Raw genomic sequence first — 23,327 nt, forward strand, 5'->3', positions numbered from 1 at the left:
ATACATGACATACAGATAAACAGTACTGCTACATCTATACATTTATGACATACCAGATCTACAAATACAGTACTGTTTGTGATACAAAAATACTAGATATACATTTGACGTAGAAACTGTACATTGGAGGAGGTTGGGTAGGTGGGGTGGGTGTTGAATCACACACAATGCAAAAGTAATTTTTAAAATAATATCAAAGAAACTTTTACTCCCAAGGATGAGAATATCAAGTCCTTAGCTCTGTACCAAAGGCTGCTGCTGGCAACGTAACACGTCATCAGGCTGCGTCGCGCTTTGTTTACGTCAGAGTGGCTGGAAGCATAGATCTATATCTATATATATCTATGGCTGGAAGTAGGTCATGATGATCCACCTCCTGCAGCGAGTAGCCTCCAGCTGCAGTCCTGGAGAATCCTCTCACTGGCAAGCTTGTGCCAGCCACAGGACGCCTGAATATTTTCCACAACAAAGTTAGTGTTTCCGCGTCCCTGATTGGCCAGGTCATGTGACATGTACGCCCAATTGTGGGACCGCAAGTTTTTGGATGGTTAAGCTTAGGCGCTCTTTCGAAGTTGGTTACGGTTAGAGTTTGTCTTAGAGCATGGCGATAGAACGCCTGCCCTGATTCCAAACTCTAACCTTAACCAACTGCGAAAGAGTCGCCTAAGCTTAACCAGTGATAAACTAGGCGTTAGGTAGTTTGCAGGCTGTTCGACCCGGAAATAGGCGCAGAACTTGCCGTCCCACGATTGGCGCACATGTCACATGACCTGGCCAATCAAAGCGCAAAACTCGAACGTGGAAACACAAGTTTGTTGTGGAAAGTATAGACGCCCACGAGACTGATTGATTGATTGAAATTGATTGATTGATTGATTGATTAAAAACTTTATTAACAGATTGCAGAATGGGTACAATACAGTACAGCTCAATACACACAATTGTTAAGGGGATGCAGACCAGAGAAAGACTTTCATCTTGTTTACATCAGGGTCCCCCATTTTAAATTCATCAGGACATATATGACATACATGACATACAGATAGACAGTACTGCTACATCTATACATTTATGACATACCAGATTTGCAAATACAGTACTGTTTGTGAAAAAGAGTCCAGAAAAGGGAGTATATACATTTGACATAAAAACTGTACATTGGAGGAGGTTGGGTGGGGTTGGGTGGGGGGGTTGGGTAGGAGGGGTTGGGGGGGGAAACACTGTACAACAGTACAAGCAAAACTGTACATTGGAATATTGACAACCATACTAGGTAATACTGTACATTGGAGGGGGTTGGGGGGGGGACACTGTACAAACAAGCAAAACTGTACATTGGAATATTGACAAAACCATACTAGGTAAATTACTGTACATTGGAGGGGGTTGGGTTAGGACATTTACAGGGGCCAGTTTCGAATTGCAGTCTCCCGTAGGTGTTCTTTGAGAGTGGTTTTGAAAGGGCGTTCCACATTGATGTGGCATAATTGCGAAACGTGTTTAGTCCCTTGTTTGAGCCGAATCTGGGTTTAACATGATTTGTGGAGCTCCCTCTGGTGTTGTGATCGTGGTATTCACTGACCTTTGGGAAGTATTTTGACATGTACATGGGTACCTTGGTCGTGTAGTGTATCTTATAGACCAGGCCCATTGCAAGTTGCTGTACTCTGTTGTCTACTCTAAGCCAACCTAGGTTGTCAAAGTGGGCAGGGGTGAGGTAGGTTCTAGGAGTAAGGTCAAGCAGTAGTCTGACCAGTTTGTTTTGAGATGTTTGTAATTTTGTTTTTAGCGCCTTTGAGGTGCTTTGGTACCATGAGGTGCAAGCATAGTCGTAGTACCCTTGAATGAGTGCTCCTGCCAGAGTCTTCAAGGTATTCTTGTTTACCAGAGAGGAGATCCGGTACAAGAATCGAGTTCGTTGGTTGACTTTTTTTATTACATTGGATGCCATTTTGTCACAGGAAAGATTAGCCTCTAGGATGGAACCCAGGTAGGTAATTTCATCTTTCCTTGTGACAATATTGTCACCCACTGTAACTGAGAAGCCATCGGTCTTGCTGAGTTTGTTATTTGAACCGAAGAGAATGGACTCTGTTTTGCCCATGTGTAATGATAGTTTGTTATCAGCGAGCCATATGCAGATTTTGCCTAGTTCCGAGCTGAGGGTTTTTTCAACCTGTAACTTGTTCTTGTCAGAGACCAGCAGGGCTGAGTTGTCCGCAAACAGGAACAAGTTGCAGTCACAAGCTGACGACATGTCATTTGCATAAATTAGGAACAGTAGCGGTTCTAGTATGCTTCCTTGTGGAACACCACAGCTCACTGTGAGGGGGGGGATAGGGTACCGTTTACCTCCACCATCTGTTCCCTCCCCTCAAGGTAGGATTGCATCCAGCTCACTGATAGACTTTCAAAACCAATTGCTTTTAGCTTGTCAATCAGAATGGAGTGATTGACAGTGTCGAAGGCCTTTTGTAGGTCCAGCATGACCATGCCGCAGTATTTGCCTGTGTCCACCTCTTGTTTGATGTGGTCATTCAAATAGAGAAGGCATGTGTCAGTGGAGTGGGATGTTCTGAAGCCAGATTGGAATTCGTAGATTCGATTTTTTTCCGCTAGGTACTTTTCGACCTGTTCGTAGACAATTTTTTCCATGACTTTCGAGATGGAGGTAAGAATAGAAACAGGGCGGTAGTTGCCTGGGTCTAATTTGCTGCCCTTTTTGTGCAGAGGGGTCACCCTCGCAATTTTGAAGTCCTTGGGGACGTGTCCCTGTTTTATGGAGAGGTTTATTATGTGTGTGATGACTGGGGTGATGGCGGCTGCTGAGTCTCTGAGGAATTTGGAGGGGATGTTGTCATGGCCAGTGGCCTTGTTAGGTTGGAGGGCGCTCAGTTTTTTGAGTACCTCATCTGTTGTTACCATTTCCAGCTTGAAGTTGTCCTTGCGGACCCCTAGGTTTTTGTAGTAAGCTACTATGTGTTCTACCCCATAATGCCCTGAGTGGGAGGGTAGTTTGTTTACCAGTGTTGTGGCTATGTTTGTGAAGAAAATGTTTAAGTAATTGGCTACATCCAGCTTGTCTGTGATGAGCGTGTTGTCCATTTTTATGTTTATGTTTGAGAATCTGGTTTTAAGTTTTTTACTGCAGCCTAGTTGATTATTGAGTAATTTCCAAAGTTCACGTGGTTTGTTTTTGTTTTCCTCAGTTTTGTCATTGATGAAATTCTTTTTTGCAGTTATGATCATGGAGTTTACGTCGTTTCTTAGTCTGTTTCTTTCCAGTTTGAGTTCAGTCACATGGGCTTGGAGTTCACTGCTCGTGCTTTTGGTAAGCTTTGACTGACTTTTACGAAACTCAGAGCATTTTTTGTCTCTGGTTTTCATAGCGGCCACGCACGCTGATTGGCGGAAAGTATGGAAGTATCTTGAAGTACGTCTGCGCTGATTGGCAGAAAGTACAGAAGTTTCTCGAAGGCCGCCACAAACCTGTGCTGTTTTAAGTGAGCATGCTACCGCCATCTGCTGGGATGGTGTCTGCATTGATATTATAGACCACCGCAACACTTATTTGCTGTATTTGCTTAGAGTTTGGAATCAGGGCTGGTTTTGATTGATTGATTGATTGAAAACTTTATTAACAGATTGCAGAATGGGTACAATACAGTACAGCTCAATACATACAATTGTTAAGGGGATGCAGACCAGAGAAACACTTTTGTCTTGTTTACATCAGGGTCCCCCATTTTCAATTCATGATAACATACATGACATACAGATAGACAATACTGCTACATCTAGACATTTATGACATACCAGATTTGCAAATACAGTACTGTTTCTGTGATACAAAAATAGTCTAAAAAAGAGAGTAATAATAATAATAATAATAATTTAGGACCTGCTCAGAGGTGGGGTGGGGGGTTGGGTAGGAGGGGTGGGTGGGGGAAACTGTACAACTGTACAAGCAAAACTGTACATTGTTTGGTGGTCTATTGGTGCCCTGCTCTAAAGATAAACTCTAAGCATAACCGACTTCAAAAGAGGGCCTAAGCATAACCAGTTCGAAACAAGGTGGACATTAATAAAGTTTTCAATCAATCAATTCCAGGCCGCGACCCTCTCTCTAACGTAGAGTGACGTCCCCTCGAGAAACTTCCGTACCTCACGTCAGCGCGCGTCCTGTGTGGCTGGCACAAGCTTGCCAGTGCAATAGTAGCTAGCTGCAGAACGACAGCACCCACAGGCTGAGGACCCACAGGCTGAGGACCCACAGGCTGAGGACCCTCGCTTCCATTGGCTGATTTGGGTCACGTGACCGTCCCACCCAATGGCTGAATTGGAGTATTGCACTGCGGGCATTGGCTGATTTGGGTCACGTGACCGTCCCACCCAATGGCTGAATTGGAGTATTGCACTGCGGGATTGATTGATTGATTGATTGATTGATTGATTGAAAACTTTATTAACAGATTGCAGAATGGGTACAGTGACCGTCACATGCCCGGATTGATTGATTAATTGATTGATTGATTGAAAACTTTATTAACAGATTGTAGAATGGGTACAGTGACCGTCACAGGCCCAGATTGATTGATTGATTGATTGAAAACTTTATTAACAGATTGCAGAATGGGTACAGTGACCGTCACAGGCCCGGATTGATTGATTGATTGATTGATTGAAAACTTTATTAACAGATTGTAGAATGGGTACAGTGACCGTCACAGGCCCGGATTGATTGATTGATTGATTGAAAACTTTATTAACAGATTGCAGAATGGGTACAGTGACCGTCACAGGCCCGGATTGATTGATTGATTGATTGAAAACTTTATTAACAGATTGCAGAATGGGTACAGTGACCGTCACAGGCCCGGATTGATTGATTGATTGATTGATTGAAAACTTTATTAACAGATTTAACAGATTGCAGAATGGGTACAGTGACTGTCACAGGCCCGGATTGATTGATTGATTGATTGAAAACTTTATTAACAGATTGCAGAAATGGTATAGAGGTGTGATAGGTGTGATAGGTGTGATAGGTGTGATAGGTGTGAGAGGTGTGAGAGGTGTGATAGGTGGGATAGGTGTGAGAGGTGTGATAGGTGTGAGAGGTGTGATAGGTGTGAAAGGTGTGATAGGTGTGAGAGGTGTGAGAGGTGTGATAGGTGTTGTGTTCATAGTTAAAGACAGTAGAGGTTGAGGTGGTATCACACCTCTCACACCTATCACACCGCTCACACCTCTCACACCTATCACACCTCTCACCTATCACACCTATCACACCTCTCACACCTATCACACCTATCACACCTCTCACACCTCTCACATCTATCACACCTCTCACACCTATCACACCTATCACACCTCTCACACCTATCACACCTATCACACCTATCCCACCTATCACACCTATCACACCTCTATACCCATTCTGCAATCTGTTAATAAAGTTTTCAATCAATCAATCAATCAATCAATCAATCCGGGCCTGTGACGGTCACTGTACCCATTCTGCAATCTGTTAAATCTGTTAATAAAGTTTTCAATCAATCAATCAATCAATCCGGGCCTGTGAAGGTCACTGTACCCATTCTGCAATCTGTTAATAAAGTTTTCAATCAATCAATCAATCAATTGTAGTGGGCACTTACATGGACACTTACCTGGACGGGACATAATCCACCTACACTGTCACTTTAAGGACACGGGGCATTGTGGGTAGCTAGAGCGGCCATATGAACGCTTGGCTTGGTTTGTTGTGGTATCCATGGCTATGCTAATAAATGATGCACACTGATGTGTGGTCAAAGAAACTTCACTCTCTTTGGTCGTGATTTCCCGTCTCCTACACAATCAATGAATCAATCCGGGCCTGTGACGGTCACTGTACCCATTCTACAATCTGTTAATAAAGTTTTCAATCAATCAATCAATCAATCAATCAATCCGGGCCTATGACGGTCACTGTACCCATTCTGCAATCTGTTAATAAAGTTTTCAATCAATCAATCAATCAATCAATCAATCAATCGTGACGGTCACTGTACCCATTCTGCAATCTGTTAATAAAGTTTTCAATCAATCAATCAATCAATCAATCAATCAATCAATCAATCAATCAATCAATCCCGCAGTGCAATACTCCAATTCAGCCATTGGGTGGGACGGTCACGTGACCCAAATCCGGGCCTGTGACGGTCACGTATACCCATTCTGCAATCTGTTAATAAAGTTTTCAATCAATCAATCAATCAATCCCGCAGTGCAATACTCCAATTCAGCCATTGGGTGGGACGGTCACGTGACCCAAATCAGCCAATGGAAGCGAGGGTCCTCAGCCTGTAGGTCCTCAGCCTGTGGGTGCTGTCTTTCTGCAGCTAGATGCATCTCTGCCAGTGAGAGGATTCTCCAGGGCTGCAGCTGGACCCTATTGCCTGCAGCACTAACTGCTAACTGCTGACTGCTCACTGCGCTGCACCATGTAGCAGCAAGCATTACTACTTTAAAAGTTGACTTGGAAGAAGAAAATAATATTCGCAACTATAGCGTAAGTTAATGTTATGCACTGTTGCTTCTGTTCTGTGAGGCTGACGTTACACCGTTAAGTGCCGTGCTAACCTAACTAGCAGCTAACATCCTAGCTAATGGCTCTCTCTAGTTGGTTTCACTTAGTAATAGGTAAAGGTGGTCTGGCTAAAGGCTAGCTAACGTACTAACAAAACACGAGCTAACCTGCTAATTAACGTTTGATTGAAACTATCCCTGGAAATATGAGCTTATTCATATTTTTCCAGATGAGCTGAGCAATGCATTATGTTTGACATCCATGATGACAAGTTATGTGGACGGCTAACTCTTTGTATCACAAACAGTACTGTATTTGTAGATCTGGTATGTCATAAATGTATAGATGTAGCAGTACTGTCTATCTGTATGTCATGTATGTTATGATGAATTGAAAATGGGGGACCCTGATGTAAACAAGACGAAAGTCTTTCTCTGGTCTGCATCCCCTATGTATTGAGCTGTACTGTATTGTACCCATTCTGCAATCTGTTAAATAAAGTTTTCAATCAATCAAAGCGTGTTGTTTCTAACGCTAACGTTAAGCTAGTGCGTGGCTAACGTAGGCCATGGCTATGCTAAGTAAGTTAGCTTGCTAACTGAAAACTTGCCTAATTCAGTGAATGTGTTTCTTGATGTCGGCAGCTCTGGCACAACAGTTATATAATGCAGTATGGGGACTGGGGTGTAGATGATGGGCTCATCCGAGAGCCTGTAACGTTATTACCCCATAACAACAACAGTCAACAACACGATCTGATGTAACCAAGACGCAAGTCTCTCTCTGGTCTGCATCCCCTTAACAATTGTGTGTATTGAGCTGTACTGTACTGTACCCATTCTGCAATCTGTTAATAAAATTAACTTCAATTAATTTCAATCAATCAATCAATCAATCACACCACACATTCGTTCTGCAGGTAGTCAGCGATAGCTGTTCCAAGTCCCACCCAACCCCATCAAGTCAAACTGTTAGTCTGTTATCATTATGTTAGTAACTACTAGGCCTGTCGTGAAATTACTTTGATACTGTGTAAAAAGCCACGCATGAATCGAGTCCTCAAAAACTGTGTTGGTGCTCCTCATGTTTTGTTATAAGCATGTATTGTCTTTCTTACAGGCCATTGAGCACATAAGATGAGGAACTATATAAGTCTGTTTGATGTTTTCAACTGAACAATGTTTTCAAACTATTAAGTTAGAGTGTTGTGTTCATTCATAGTTAAAGACAGTAGAGGTTGAGTACTTTATTATCTAAAGATGGTAAGTTAGAGTGTTGTGTTCATTCATAGTTAAAGACAGTAGAGGTTGAGTACTTTATTCGTGTTGTGTTCATTCATAGTTAAAGACAGTAGAGTTTGAGTACTTTATTATCTAAAGATGGTAAGTTAGAGTGTTGTGTTCATTCATAGTTAAAGACAGTAGAGGTTGAGTACTTTATTATCTAAAGATGGTAAGTTAGTGTTGTGTTCATTCATAGTTAAAGACAGTAGAGGTTGAGTACTTTATTATCTAAAGATGGTAAGTTAGATTGAACACAACATTCATAGTTAAAGACAGTAGAGGAGGTTGAGTACTTTATTATCTAAAGATGGTGAGTTAGAGTGTTGTGTTCATCCATAGTTAAAGACAGTAGAGGCTGAGTACTTTCTTCTGATATATCACAGATTTGTTTTAAAACTGCAAATACAGTATATGGGCTGTCCAGAAAATGTCAAGACGGATTTATGGTTGTTCAGTGTAAGGGTTCAGTGCAGTCTGTCTGGTAGGTTCAACATGAATCCAGTGGGAATGTGAAGAGATCAGAAACCACTCATTAGTGGAACAATTGACAACATTTTGGTCAGAATTGATCCGGGGAAAAATAGGGCATGGGTTGAAAATAACAGGAACTGGGCTGTCACTCAAACCTCTTGGGGGTTTCTACCTGGACTGTGTGGGAAATTAGTTAATAATTATATTGTTATAGTGTTTACACTGCCTATTTTCTATTCTATTTTTATTTATCCACTGTAGGATATATATATTTTTTTTTAACAACATCAAATTAGACACACAAGCATTAACAGTAAACATCCAATGAAATCACCATTTGAATCATTATAAATGTAGTTTACGAGATATATACCTAATACTTGCTATCTAATACCATACATACATACATATGCTCTTGCTCGCTCACCCCCCCCGGACCCCCACTTGGATAATCCATCCATTTTCATTCGTTTCTATCCAGGCACTACAATTCATATGCTAGCTTTTATTCTCTCCACCACTTCTAACCAGATTGCAATGTTGGTTTCACTGACACCTAAAATTCTTGCTGTAGATATTTCTAGATAAATCACATCGAGATAGGTAAGAACCCATACCTTCCGGCACATTTTTTCCGGTTGAAACCATCGTGATGCTATCAGCTTTTTAGCAGCTGTGAGACCAGATAAAACTAGTCTCTTTAGCTGTATAGGGGCTGCAAACTGAAAAACATCATTCAACAGCAATACAGTGGGATGTACAGGTATGTTCAGAAATAAGAATTCTGATAATTGCTGGGACACTTCTTCCCAGAATATCTTAACCGGTGGGCAATCCCAATACATGTGCATAAATGTACCCTCATCTCCATTTGTACATAAGGAACATAGGGAATCTTGTTTAAGTCCCATTCTGTTCAATCTTATAGGAGTCAGGTATGTCCTATGAATATAATTAAGATTAATTTGTTGATGGTCCGGGTTACGTGACGCAATTCGAACGTTTGCCCAGACTTCTTGCCAATCAAAATCTATTTCCAAGTCTGGTATATCCCTCCTCCAGACTGAGTCTAGGGGGAGGATTCCATACGAAGACGTTAGTAAGTGATGATAAAAATCAGATACGAAGCCTCTCGATGTCTCTCTTTCATAGAAGAATTTGTGATATCTGTGGTGCTCAATTGGTATCTTTAATGGGACTCCATGAGCCTTCAAACAATCCAATAACTGTGCGTAAAAATAATATGTGGAACTGGTGAGGTTAAATTTTTTATATATATCTTGATAGCTACAAAAACCCCGTTTGTTGAAAACATCTCCCAATGTGTGTATGCCCTGCTTTTCCCATTTGGGGTATCTTATAGGTTGTTTTCCAATAAGGAGTGCATTGTTATTGAATAGGGGAGTCTGGCTATGCCATTTATGTTGGTTAGAATATTTTTTGTGTGTTTCACGCCATATCCGGATCACATGTGTAATAAGGGGGCCAAATTTCAATTCGCATTGCTTAATTGATAATATGGTGTATACTATGTCCTGCAGTCTATGTGGTGCTACTATATTTTCTTCTAAGTTTCTCCAGGATACAGATGCTTGGGAGTCAAACCAGGTTGTCAGTGGTCTTAAAGAGTACGCTTTAAAATAGTGGTAAAAGTCTGGAAATGCCAAACCTCCGTCGGCTTTATTTCTCTGTGCGGTGGATCTTTTTATTCATGGAGGTTTGTTATTCCAAATAAATTTATATGCGGTGGAGTGTAATTTTTTCCAGTAACCATCAGGAGGGGGTAACGGTAACATTGAGCTAATGAAGTTGATTCTAGGTAAAACATCCATCTTAACTATTGATACTCGTGCCTGTACTGAGTTTTTAAGTTTGGACCACCTGTCAAAGTCGTATTTGATCTTATCTTGGAATTTTGTGTAATTGTACTTCACCGTTTGGCTTATAGTAGGGAATACCTCAACTCCTAAACATCTGAAGTGTTTAACCATTGGTATTTTTTCTGGAAGGAGTATATTCTTTGCAGGGGCATTAAGTGGAAGGAAGGCCGACTTTGGCCAATTTATCCTAAATCCCGATAGATTGCCAAAGTCATCAATCAACTTGAGAAGATGAGGCATTGAGGTGTTAGGGTTTTGCATGAACAATATTACGTCGTCCGCATATAAACTAATATGATGTTGTGTGCCCTTAATTGCGATTGGTTCTATGGATTGGGATTGTCTTATATATTGTGCTAAAGGCTCTAATGATAAAGCGAATTGTCCGGGACTAAGAGGGCAACCCTGTCTGGAAGAGCGCGATACCGGAAAGATTTCGGAGGTGATTATACCTGTTGTAATCATGGCCGATGGGTCTTTGTATAATACTTTTATCATATCAATGAATCCTTTTCCTAACCCCATCCTTTCTAGTACTGCCCATAAATAAGACCATTCCAACCTATCAAAGGCTTTCATCGCATTCCAGGGACAGCATCGCTATAGGTGGGGTGACATCCTTGCTGGCATCTAGCACATGTAATAACCGTCTTATATTATCCGTGATCAAGCGGCCTCTTATGAAGCCAGTCTGATCAGGATGAACTAAAGACATATGCTTTTGAAGTCTGATGGCTAATACCTTGGAATACAGCTTGATATCGGTTCCGAGGAGGCTCAAGGGTCTATAACTACCGCAATCGGTGGGGTCTTTGTCTTTTTTAAGGAGGACTGTTATGAGTGCAATATTGTCGATCTTATGGAAATTCCCCTCCTTGATTGAGTATAAAATCATATTAAGTAATAGGGGTCCAATTACATCCCAGCATGAGAGGTACATTTCTGGTGGGATACTGTAGGATAATTTTACGACCTGTATCATGTCTTCTACCTGTACCTCCCTCCCCCCCTCCCCCATGCTGCTATGATGCCTGGATTTCCCCAAGGGAATCAATAAAGGAATATCTTATCATATCGTAAATGAGACTCACAGGATGACTGACAGGCTGACTCCTCCCACAGAGACGGTTGAGGCCATGTCCAGACGGAGCAGGAACAGCCGCGCGTGGCGATATGTGTGGAGCGGGATACGGCGGGACGCTGACGCCCGGGAGCTCGTCTCTGAGAGCGAGGAGTGGGGCTATGAGCGTCTACAGGTGAGAGAGGGGTGGGGCTATGAGCGTCTACAGGTGAGAGCAAGGGGTGGGGCTATGAGCGTCTACAGGTGAGAGCAAGGGGTGGGGCTATGAGCGTCTACAGGTGAGAGAGGGGTGGGGCTATGAGCATCTACAGGTGAGAGCAAGGGGTGGGGCTATGGCTGAGCGTCTACAGGTGAGAGCAAGGGGTGGGGCTATGAGCATCTACAGGTGAGAGCAAGGGGTGGGGCTATGACTGAGCGTCTACAGGTGAGAGAGAGGTGGGGCTATGAGCGTTTACAGGTGAGAGAGGGGTGGGGCTATGAGCGTCTACAGGTGAGAGCAAGGGGTGGGGCTATGAGCGTCTACAGGTGAGAGAGTGGTGGGGCTATGAGCGTCTACAGGTGAGAGAGGAGAGGGGTGGGGCTATGAGCGTCTACAGGTGAGAGGGGTGGGGCTATGAGCTTTTACAGGTGAGAGAGGGGTGGGGCTATGAGCGTTTACAGGTGAGAGAGAGGGGTGGGGCTATGAGCGTTTACAGGTGAGAGAGAGGGGTGGGGCTATGAGCGTTTACAGGTGAGAGAGAGGGGTGGGGCTATGAGCGTTTACAGGTGAGAGAGAGGGGTGGGGCTATGAGCGTTTACAGGTGAGAGAGAGGGGTGGGGCTATGAGCGTTTACAGGTGAGAGAGGCGTGGAGCTATGAGCGTTTACAGGTGAGGCCTCAGAGTGATGTCATCAGTGGGGTTATGGGTATTTACAGGTAAGCCTTGTAACACTTCTGTGTTGTGACTCAGCAGTGACTCAGCAGTGACTCAGCAGTGACTCTGACTCTCCTGTGTTGTGACTCCTCAGTGCAGCGACTCGGACTCGGAGGCAGACTTGTCCCCCGCCGCCCCCCCGGTCCTCCCCAGCGCGGTGCCGGTCACCGGAGAGTCTTACTGCGGCTGTGACTCCCAGACGGAGGGCGTCTACAACCGCCTGCACGGCTTCCAGCGGGGGAAGGACTGCCGCTGTGGGGAGGACGACCAGGGTAGGTGGGGGCCGCTGTGGGGAGGACGACCAGGGTAGGTGGGGGCCGCTGTGGGGAGGACGGCCAGGGTAGGTGGGGGCCGCTGTGGGGAGGACGGCCAGGGTAGGTGGGGGCCGCTGTGGGGAGGACGACCAGGGTAGGTGGGGGCCGCTGTGGGGAGGACGACCAGGGTAGGTGGGGGCCGCTGTGGGGAGGACGGCCAGGGTAGGTGGGGGCCGCTGTGGGGAGGACGACCAGGGTAGGTGGGGGCCGCTGTGGGGAGGACGACCAGGGTAGGTGGGGGCCGCTGTGGGGAGGACGACCAGGGTAGGTGGGGGCCGCTGTGGGGAGGACGACCAGGGTAGGTGGGGGCCGCTGTGGGGAGGACGGCCAGGGTAGGTGGGGGCCGCTGTGGGGAGGACGGCCAGGGTAGGTGGGGGGCGCTGTGGGGAGGACGGCCAGGGTAGGTGGGGGGTGCTGTGGGGAGGACGACCAGAGAGAGAGAGACAGAGACAGAGAGAGAGAGAGAGGCAGAGAGAGAGACAGATATATATATAGAGAGAGAGAGAGACAGATGGAGAGAGAGAGAGAGAGGCAAAGAGAGACAGATAGAGAGAGGCAGGAACATCACCACCAGAGTTCGACTGAGCATTCACACCACTCCAAAAAAAGCGGACTATCCGAGAAAACAAACTCTGGTCCGATAGTCCGGACCAAACAGCTCTGGTGTGAAAGCACCCTCAAAAAGAGAGGTGATCGCTCCTTCAAGGCCGTGGCCCCCAAACTATGGAACCAGCTTCCCCTGGAGATCCGATCTAAAAACCCACTTCTATTCCCTAGCCTTCAATAAACCCTGATTCTCCCACACCCTAACTCACACACTCTCATGCAATTTTATTCTGCCCCCTCCCTCTTGTATCTCTTCTTATGCTCCTCTGTCCCCTGTGTGCTACTGTACTTTGTGTTCCCCTATCCGTGTGTTGTCCTACTGTCCTATTCTCTGAATGTACTGTCTTGTCCTGCTGTGCCTTTTTGTATTTGTGTATTTTATATCAGGACATTGATTTTTAACCTTTGAGTGTACAGCACTTTGGTTGGCTCTTGAGCCTTTTTTTTATTTATTTTTTTTATTTCTCTTTCTCCGATTTTCTGTCTTTCTCCCCGTCCAATTTAGTCGCCGTGCCAATTCCCCCCCTCCCTGGCTGCTGTATGCATGTTCTCCTACGAGTCGGTACAAGGGCGTCCCGAAGCCGACCGCACGCTTCCTCCGATGCGTGCGGCGACTGCCAGTGATGTCTTTTCACTTGGCAGCGAGGACTCTCATTGGTGAAGTGTAACGCGTGGGAGGGCACGCTATCTCCACCAAGTCCTGCCCTCGCTGAGCAAGTGCCGAGACCTGACCTGACCTGACGCTGTCCACAACGCCAGATTCCCACCCACCAGCTTCCCACCCCCTAATACTGCCAATTGTATTAGTATGAACGACCAGCCAAGCTGGTAGCAACGCCGAGAGCTGGGCTCGGCTCTTGAGCTTTTAAACGTGCTATATAAATAAATTACTTGACTTGACTTGACTTGACTTGTGAGATTATGTGTGTTTATGTGACAGTGGCTCAGGAGGTAGAGTGGTCGTCTGGTTATCGGAAGGTTCCTGGTTCGATTCCCGCTCCTCCCGGGCAGCGTGTCAAAGTGTCCTTGAGCAAGATACTTAACCCCTAACTGCTCCCGATGAGCAGGTTGGCACCTTGCATGGTCGCCTCTGCCGTCGGTGTGTGAATGTGTGTGTGAATGTGTGAGCGAACGGGTCAAATGTGAGGAACAGATTTGTAAAGCGCTTTGGATAAAAGCTGTTCTATAAAATGCACCATTTACCATTTACTTATGCAAAGAAATACAATCCTAATTATAGCTATAGACCTGTTCGATGTATACAAACATACCGTGTTTGAGCCAATCAGCAATACCAACTGAGTCACGTGACCAAGTTACCCCTTACCTGCGCGAGCTGCTGGCTAAAAAAGTACAACAGGGCTCTATGGAGAAACCATGACACTCCCCTGACTAAAAGTTGTTTAAAACAAAAACGGATGGATGTCATTTTTCCAAATCAGGGCGGCTGTGAGTGTGAGTCTTTCACCTTTTACACATCTAGCTTTGGCATGGATTGATTGTTTAGATCGCTAGCATGGCTAACAAATGCAAATATATTGTAGTCTGCCCTGTTGTTCTGACCAGGATTACGTTCCTTTTGTCCCCTTGATGCGCGCCGCACACACTGACGTGGACAGCGAACGGGTCTATAGGAGTGAATCAAATTGAAAAGAGTGTGTTTGTCAGAGCGTTGTGTTTGTGTCTAGACTTGGACTGGGTGTGGGACGCCAGCGCTCGCTCCGCGGCCACCACGCTGAGCTGTGACGGCCGCAGGGTGAACTTCCACAGCGAGTACAGCTGCGGCACGGCTGCCGTCCGGGGCTCCCAGGAGCTGGGGGCCGGGCAGCACTTCTGGGAGGTCAAGATGACGTCCCCCGTGTACGGGACAGACATGGTGAGATCAATATCCATCGCTGATGGAGAGGCAGATTCACGTAGGCATGCTAGTGGAAGTCAACGAGGGGCATGAAGCTAAACTCTGCTGCTAAGCCATAATCACAGTGGACTGCTCCTTTAATAAAGATTCCTCTGTTGCTTTGCAGATGGTCGGCATCGGGACCTCGGAGGTAAACCTGGACAAGTACCGGCACACCTTCTGCAGCCTGCTGGGGAGGGATGAGGACAGCTGGGGGCTCTCTTACACCGGTGAGGATGAGGACAGCTGGGGAGGGATGAGGACAGCTGGGGGCTCTCTTACACCGGTGAGGATGAGGACAGCTGGTGAGGATGAGGACAGCTGGGGAGGGATGAGGACAGCTGGGGAGGGATGAGGACAGCTGGGGGCTCTCTTACCTCAGTGTTTATCACTGTTGTTATCTTCCTCAGTGTCTATCACTGTTGTTATCTTCCTCAGTGTTTATCACTGTTGTTATCTTCCTCAGTGTTTATCACTGTTGTTATCTTCCTCAGTGTTTATCACTGTTGTTATCTTACCTCAGTGTTTATCACTGTTGTTATCTTCCTCAGTGTTTATCACTGTTGTTATCTTCCTCAGTGTTTATCACTGTTATCTTCCTCAGTGTTTATCACTGTTATCTTCCTCAGTGTTTATCACTGTTGTTATCTTCCTCAGGGCTGTTTATCACTGTTGTTATCTTCCTCAGTGTTTATCACTGTTGTTATCTTCCTCAGTGTTTATCACTGTTGTTATCTTCCTCAGGGCTGTTTATCACTGTTGTTATCTTCCTCAGGGCTGTTTATCACTGTTGTTATCTTCCTCAGGGCTGTTTATCACTGTTGTTATCTTCCTCAGGGCTGTTTATCACTGTTGTTATCTTCCTCAGGGCTGTTTATCACTGTTGGTATCTTTCTCAGGGCTGCTGCACCATAAGGGAGACAAGATGAACTTCTCCTCACGCTTCGGTCAGGGATCCATCATAGGAGTCCATCTGGATACTTGGCACGGCACCCTGACCTTCTTCAAGAACCGCAAGTGTATAGGTTAGTATTATATATAGGTTAGTATTATATATAGGTTAGTACTGTGTATAGGTTAGTATTATATATAGGTTAGTACTGTGTATAGGTTAGTATTATATATAGGTTAGTATTATATATAGGTTAGTACTGTGTATAGGTTAGTATTATATATAGGTTAGTACTGTGTATAGGTTAGTATTATATATAGGTTAGTATTATGTATAGCTTAGTATTATATATAGATTAGTATTATATATAGATTAGTACTGTGTATAGGTTAGTATTATATATAAGTTAGTATTATGTATAGCTTAGTATTATATATAGATTAGTACTGTGTATAGGTTAGTATTATATATAGGTTAGTATTATATAGGTTAGTATTATATATAGGTTAGTATTATATATAGATTAGTACTGTGTATAGGTTAGTATTATATATAGGTTAGTATTATATATAGGTTAGTATTATATATAGGTTAGTATTATATAGGTTAGTATTATATATAGGTTAGTATTATATATAGATTAGTACTGTGTATAGGTTAGTATTATATATAGGTTAGTATTATATATAGATTAGTACTGTGTATAGGTTAGTATTATATATAGGTTAGTATTATATATAGATTAGTACTGTGTATAGGTTAGTATTATATATAGGTTAGTATTATATATAGATTAGTACTGTGTATAGGTTAGTATTATATATAGATTAGTACTGTGTATAGGTTAGTATTATATATAGATTAGTACTGTGTATAGGTTAGTATTATATATAGATTAGTACTGTGTATAGGTTAGTATTATATATAGGTTAGTATTATATATAGATTAGTACTGTGTATAGGTTAGTATTATATATAGGTTAGTATTATATATAGATTAGTACTGTGTATAGGTTAGTATTATAATAGGTTAGTATTATATATAGATTAGTACTGTGTATAGGTTAGTATTATAATAGGTTAGTATTATATATAGATTAGTACTGTGTATAGGTTAGTACTGACCAACAAGCAATAGAGACAGAGTCATACTCAACTATCTGAAACTAATATGCAAACAAGGGCTGAAACGCTAACAGAATGTCAATGACGATGGGGCAGGTTAGATGTTAGCAAGCTAATGTTAGCTATATACGCTAGTTAGCGAACACACTTGCAAACATAATACTGTAGGCTCTAGCTTTCTGAAGTATCTTTTGATGCCTACACATTGGCAGTTCTGCTGACACACCTCATGTCTCATTGCCTGTATCCACTCTTCTCTTCCTAAAGGCTCAGCTCTTGGGTTCAGAAGCTCGTGAAAACGTAGCTCTGGGCTCTTCGTCGTCGTCATCCGATGTCAAAATAAAGAGTCTAGGTTATCTCCGTTTACAATATTTCGAAATAAAACGGGCAGTTTTACACACTTCATTTAGAAAAGCCATTCAAACTTCTCAAGTTTCTTCAGATGATGAAAAAAGACATGGTCCAAATGTATAATGAATTGGAAGGGATGACGATTAGCGATAGTAAAACAAAATTTTGCCTCATCTACCTGCCAACGTTTTACCGGATCAATCCTACCCATTTAATCATGATCCTGCCCTACTCTCACTTGGCACGGAGCGAGTGTTCAGAGTAGAATGCAGATCGGTGTCACATTAAATGCAGGTCGATGTCAACCAAAACGCAGAGCAGCGTTTTTGTGTGACACCAAGTGAGCGGCGCGGACATCCGCGCATTTGAAAATTGGAGCTTTGCACTTAGAGTCCGCGCGGACCTCCGCGGAGTCCGCTCCGTGTACGGTCCGCTCGACTATAGGGTTAGTTAGGGTTAGGGTTAGAGTTAGAGTCCTGGCAACAGCCGTCTCTCCTGCAGGTGTGGATATGATGTGTTTAGTGTCAGCTGTAAACAGCACTCTCCTGCAGGATATGATGTGTTTAGTGTCAGCTGTAACCAGCACTCTCTCCTGCAGGATATGATGTGTTTAGTGTCAGCTGTAAACAGCACTCTCCTGCAGGATATGATGTATTTAATGTCAGCTGTAACCAGCACTCTCTCCTGCAGGATATGATGTATTTAATGTCAGCTGTAACTAGCACTGTCTCCTGCAGGTGTGGATATGATGTATTTAATGTCCGCTGTATACAGCATGCTCTCCTGCAGGATATGATGTTTTTTTGTTTTTTTTTTTTTTTCTTATCTTTCCCCCCTCCTTTTTCCGATTTTTCTCCCATCCCACTGTTAGCTGTTATGCCAATTCCCAACCCCCTTCCTGGTTGTTGCGCACCCCCCCCTACTGTTGGTCCGGGAGGCCGGAGACTGTCGCATGCTTTCCTCCGACACATGTGCAGCCAGCCGGCAGCCAGCCTGGCAGCGCAGATTCTCACCGGGAGAGAGTGTAACGTGTGGAAGGTCACACTACCTTTCTCCAGATCCTACCCTCGCTGTGCAGGCGCCCCGACCGAACTGTAGGGGTCGCTGTCCACAACGCCCAGGACCCACCCACGGCTTCCCTCCCCCTAACTCAGCCAAACGAGTTAGTATAGCGTTCAGCCCAAGCCAAGGCATATGATGTGTTTAATGTCAGCTGTAAACAGCACTCTACTGCAGGCGTGGATATGATGTGTTTAGTGTCAGCTGTAACCAGCACTCTCTCCTGCAGGATATGATGTGTTTAGTGTCAGCTGTAAACAGCACTCTACTGCAGGATATGATGTGTTTAGTGTCAGCTGTAAACAGCAGTCTCTCCTGCAGGATATGATGTGTTTAATGTCAGCTGTAACCAGCACTCTCTCCTGCAGGATATGATGTGTTTAGTGTCAGCTGTAAACAGCACTCTCTCCTGCAGGATATGATGTGTTTAATGTCAGCTGTAAACAGCAGTCTCTCCTGCAGGATATGATGTGTTTAATGTCAGCTGTAACCAGCACTCTCTCCTGCAGGATATGATGTGTTTAATGTCAGCTGTAAACAGCAGTCTCTCCTGCAGGATATGATGTGTTTAATGTCAGCTGTAACCAGCATTCTCTCCTGCAGGATATGATGTGTTTAGTGTCAGCTGTAAACAGCAGTCTCTCCTGCAGGATATGATGTGTTTAATGTCAGCTGTAACCAGCACTCTCTCCTGCAGGATATGATGTGTTTAGTGTCAGCTGTAAACAGCACTCTCTCCTGCAGGATATGATGTGTTTAGTGTCAGCTGTAAACAGCACTCTCTCCTGCAGGATATGATGTGTTTAGTGTCAGCTGTAAACAGCAGTCTCTCCTGCAGGATATGATGTGTTTAATGTCAGCTGTAACCAGCACTCTCTCCTGCAGGATATGATGTGTTTAGTGTCAGCTGTAAACAGCACTCTCTCCTGCAGGTGTGGATATGATGTGTTTAGTGTCAGCTGTAAACAGCACTCTCTCCTGCAGGCGTGGCAGTGACCGGGCTGCCCAGCAGGGGGCTGTTCCCCATGGCCTGCTCCACGGCCGCCAAGAGCAGCATGAAGGTGATCCGCTGCTGCTCCGCGCCCACCTCCCTGCAGTACCTGTGCTGCGCCCGCCTGCGCAGGCTGCTGCCCGGCTGCACAGACCCCCTGGGCGCCCTGCCCCTCCCCCCGGGCCTGAGGCAGCTGCTGCACCACAAGCTGGGCTGGGTGCTCGGCCTCGACCCGCCACTGGCCGGACCCCCCCCCCTGTCGTCCCAGAGTGACTCGGAGGGCTGCGACCCGGAGGCGTGTCAGAGGAAGAGGTGTCGCTGGACGTGACGGACTGCTGGTCTGACCTCTCATATAGACCTTACAGACTGTAGTCCCGCCCCCCTCCCCCATCATGGTCTCTCCCCTCTCTCACACACACACACACTGTCTACTGTTGATAAACGGACCTGTGAACAGTAAATGGTGCATTTATATATCTCTTTTATCCAAAGTGCTTTACAATTTGTTCCTCACATTTTACCCATTCACTCACACATTCACACACGGACGACGGAGGGACTTGCTCAAAGGCCGTCATCTGGTTCCCCCAGAGGCCTTGTTCCATTTCTTCCCACCCCCTGCATCCTAGGTCTGCAAGGAGGGAAGCCAGGGACGTTAGGTCTAACGTCTGGTGTAGTGTTAGTGTTTGATGCTGGTAACATTGGCTAACGTTAGGTCACAGTGTTTGATGTAGCGTTGGCTAACGTTAGGTCACAGTGTTTGATGTAGCGTTGGCTAACGTTAGGTCACAGTGTTTGATGTAGCGTTGGCTAACATTAGGTCACAGTGTTTGATGTAGCGTTGGCTAACGTTAGGTCTCAGTGTTTGATGTAGCGTTGGCTAACGTTAGGTCACAGTGTTTGATGTAGCGTTGGCTAACGTTAGGTCTCAGTGTTTGATGTAGCGTTGGCTAACGTTAGGTCACAGTGTTTGATGTAACGTTGGCTAACGTTAGGTCTCAGTGTTTGATGTAGCGTTGGCTAACGTTAGGTCACAGTGTTTGATGTAGCGTTGGCTAACGTTAGGTCTCAGTGTTTGATGTAGCGTTGGCTAACGTTAGCTCACAGTGTTTGATGTAATGTTGGCTAACGTTAGCTCTCACAGTGTTTGATGTAGTGTTGGCTAACGTTAGGTCACAGTGTTTGATGTAACGTTGGCTAACGTTAGGTCTCAGTGTTTGATGTAATGTTGGCTAACGTTAGCTCACAGTGTTTGATGTAACGTTGGCTAATGTTAGGTCACAGTGTTTGATGTAGCGTTGGCTAACGTTGGGTCTAACGCCTGGTGTAGCGTTAGTTAGTGTTTGTGTTGGCGTTTGTTGTGGCGTAGACCAGGGGGACTCCATGATGTCAAACACGGGGAGACTTATTTGATACCAATGTCCATTACTGGAGTACATTAGAGATGTAAATGGCTGCATTTATATAACAGCTTTTATCCAAAGCGCTTTACAATCTGTTCCTCACATTCACCCATTCACTCACACATTCACACACCGACGGCAGAGGCGACCATGCAAGGTGCCAACCTGCTCATCGGGAGCAGTTAGGGGTCTCGCTCCAGGACACTTCGACACGCTGCCCGGGAGGAGCGGGGAATCGAACCGGGAACCTCCGGATTACCAGACGACTGCTCTACCTCCTGAGCCACTGTGGTGTGTGGAGCAGTCCCTCGTCAGGTCTTACTCCAGGAGCGAGGTCTTCTACTTGTTAGATCAGGTCTTACTCCAGGAGCGAGGTCTTCTACTTGTTAGATCAGGTCTTACTCCAGGAGCGAGGTCTTCTACTTGTTAGATCAGGTCTTACTCCAGGAGCGAGGTCTTCTACTTGTTAGATCAGGTCTTACTCCAGGAGCGAGGTCTTCTACTTGTTAGATCAGGTCTTAATCCAGGAGCGAGGTCTTCTACTTGTTAGATCAGGTCTTATTCCAGGAGCGAGGTCTTCTACTTGTTAGATCAGGTCTTACTCCAGGAGCGAGGTCTTCTACTTGTTAGATCAGGTCTTACTCCAGGAGCGAGGTCTTCTACTCGTTAGATCAGGTCTTACTCCAGGAGCGAGGTCTTCTACTTGTTAGATCAGGTCTTACTCCAGGAGCGAGGTCTTCTACTCGTTAGATCAGGTCTTACTCCAGGAGCGAGGTCTTCTACTCGTTAGATCAGGTCTTACTCCAGGAGCGAGGTCTTCTACTTGTTAGATCAGGTCTTACTCCAGGAGCGAGGTCTTCTACTTGTTAGATCAGGTCTTAATCCAGGAGCGAGGTCTTCTACTTGTTAGATCAGGTCTTACTCCAGGAGCGAGGTCTTCTACTTGTTAGATCAGGTCTTACTCCAGGAGCGAGGTCTTCTACTTGTTCAAGTTCAAGTTCTTTAATAGTTGTCATACAGAAGTACAGAATACTTTCATACAAAATGCTTCTTACTGTGAGGTCTTCTACTTGTTAGATCAGGTCTTCTACTGCGAGGTCTTCTACTTGTTAGATCAGGTCTTACTCCAGGAGCGAGGTCTTCTACTTGTTAGATCAGGTCTTACTCCAGGAGCGAGGTCTTCTACTTGTTAGATCAGGTCTTACTCCAGGAGCGAGGTCTTCTACTCGTTAGATCAGTTCTTACTCCAGGAGCGAGGTCTTCTACTTGTTAGATCAGGTCTTACTCCAGGAGCGAGGTCTTCTACTTGTTAGATCAGGTCTTACTCCAGGAGCGAGGTCTTCTACTTGTTAGATCAGGTCTTACTCCAGGAGCGAGGTCTTCTACTTGTTAGATCAGGTCTTACTCCAGGAGCGAGGTCTTCTACTTGTTAGATCAGGTCTTACTCCAGGAGCGAGGTCTTCTACTTGTTAGATCAGGTCTTACTCCAGGAGCGAGGTCTTCTACTTGTTAGATCAGGTCTTACTCCAGGAGCGAGGTCTTCTACTTGTTAGATCAGGTCTTACTCCAGGAGCGAGGTCTTCTACTCGTTAGATCAGGTCTTACTCCAGGAGCGAGGTCTTCTACTTGTTAGATCAGGTCTTACTCCAGGAGCGAGGTCTTCTACTTGTTAGATCAGGTCTTACTCCAGGAGCGAGGTCTTCTACTCGTTAGATCAGGTCTTACTCCAGGAGCGAGGTCTTCTACTTGTTAGATCAGGTCTTATTCCAGGAGCGAGGTCTTCTACTTGTTAGATCAGGTCTTACTCCAGGAGCGAGGTCTTCTACTTGTTAGATCAGGTCTTACTCCAGGAGCGAGGTCTTCTACTCGTTAGATCAGGTCTTACTCCAGGAGCGAGGTCTTCTACTTGTTAGATCAGGTCTTATTCCAGGAGCGAGGTCTTCTACTTGTTAGATCAGGTCTTACTCCAGGAGCGAGGTCTTCTACTCGTTAGATCAGGTCTTACTCCAGGAGCGAGGTCTTCTACTTGTTAGATCAGGTCTTACTCCAGGAGCGAGGTCTTCTACTCGTTAGATCAGGTCTTACTCCAGGAGCGAGGTCTTCTACTTGTTAGATCAGGTCTTACTCCAGGAGCGAGGTCTTCTACTCATTAGATCAGGAACACTGAAACATCAGGTCTTACTCCAGGTTGCATCATGCAACCGTCTGATCTTAAGGAATTTCACCAAAATGTACTTTTATGTTGCGATTCTGAATATGTGCCTCGATTCTTTTCCATTTGTCTAATGACTTTTGAGTTAAAGAGCTCTGAGCATGGAAGTACTGAACTGTGCCACTGACTGTACCGTTATGTCATTACAAGTTCCTTAAAGGAAAACTCCAACATTTTGGGAAATTAGCTTATTTGGCATCTACCCTGGAGTTAGACAAGAAGATACATACCCTTTTTCTTCTCTGTGCATGCAGTAGGACTAGGAAGACACGCAC

General features: G+C 44.9%; 1 protein-coding gene across 1 annotated transcript; it reads left to right on the forward strand.

The window, feature by feature from the left end:
- Nucleotides 1–6,441: 6,441 nt before the first annotated feature.
- spsb3a (splA/ryanodine receptor domain and SOCS box containing 3a) lies at nucleotides 6,442–19,994 on the forward strand. The gene is made up of 7 exons (XM_084330218.1): nucleotides 6,442–6,556; nucleotides 11,331–11,464; nucleotides 12,297–12,474; nucleotides 14,811–14,998; nucleotides 15,147–15,249; nucleotides 15,919–16,044; nucleotides 19,431–19,994. Exons 2-7 carry the CDS (start codon nucleotides 11,345–11,347, stop codon nucleotides 19,763–19,765), a joined length of 1,050 nt encoding a protein of 349 aa, XP_084186344.1. The 5' UTR covers nucleotides 6,442–6,556; nucleotides 11,331–11,344; the 3' UTR covers nucleotides 19,766–19,994.
- Nucleotides 19,995–23,327: the final 3,333 nt, after the last annotated feature.

Source organism: Notolepis coatsorum (assembly GCF_963971535.1).
Source record: "Notolepis coatsorum genome assembly, chromosome: 15".
Lineage (NCBI taxonomy): Eukaryota > Metazoa > Chordata > Actinopteri > Aulopiformes > Paralepididae > Notolepis > Notolepis coatsorum.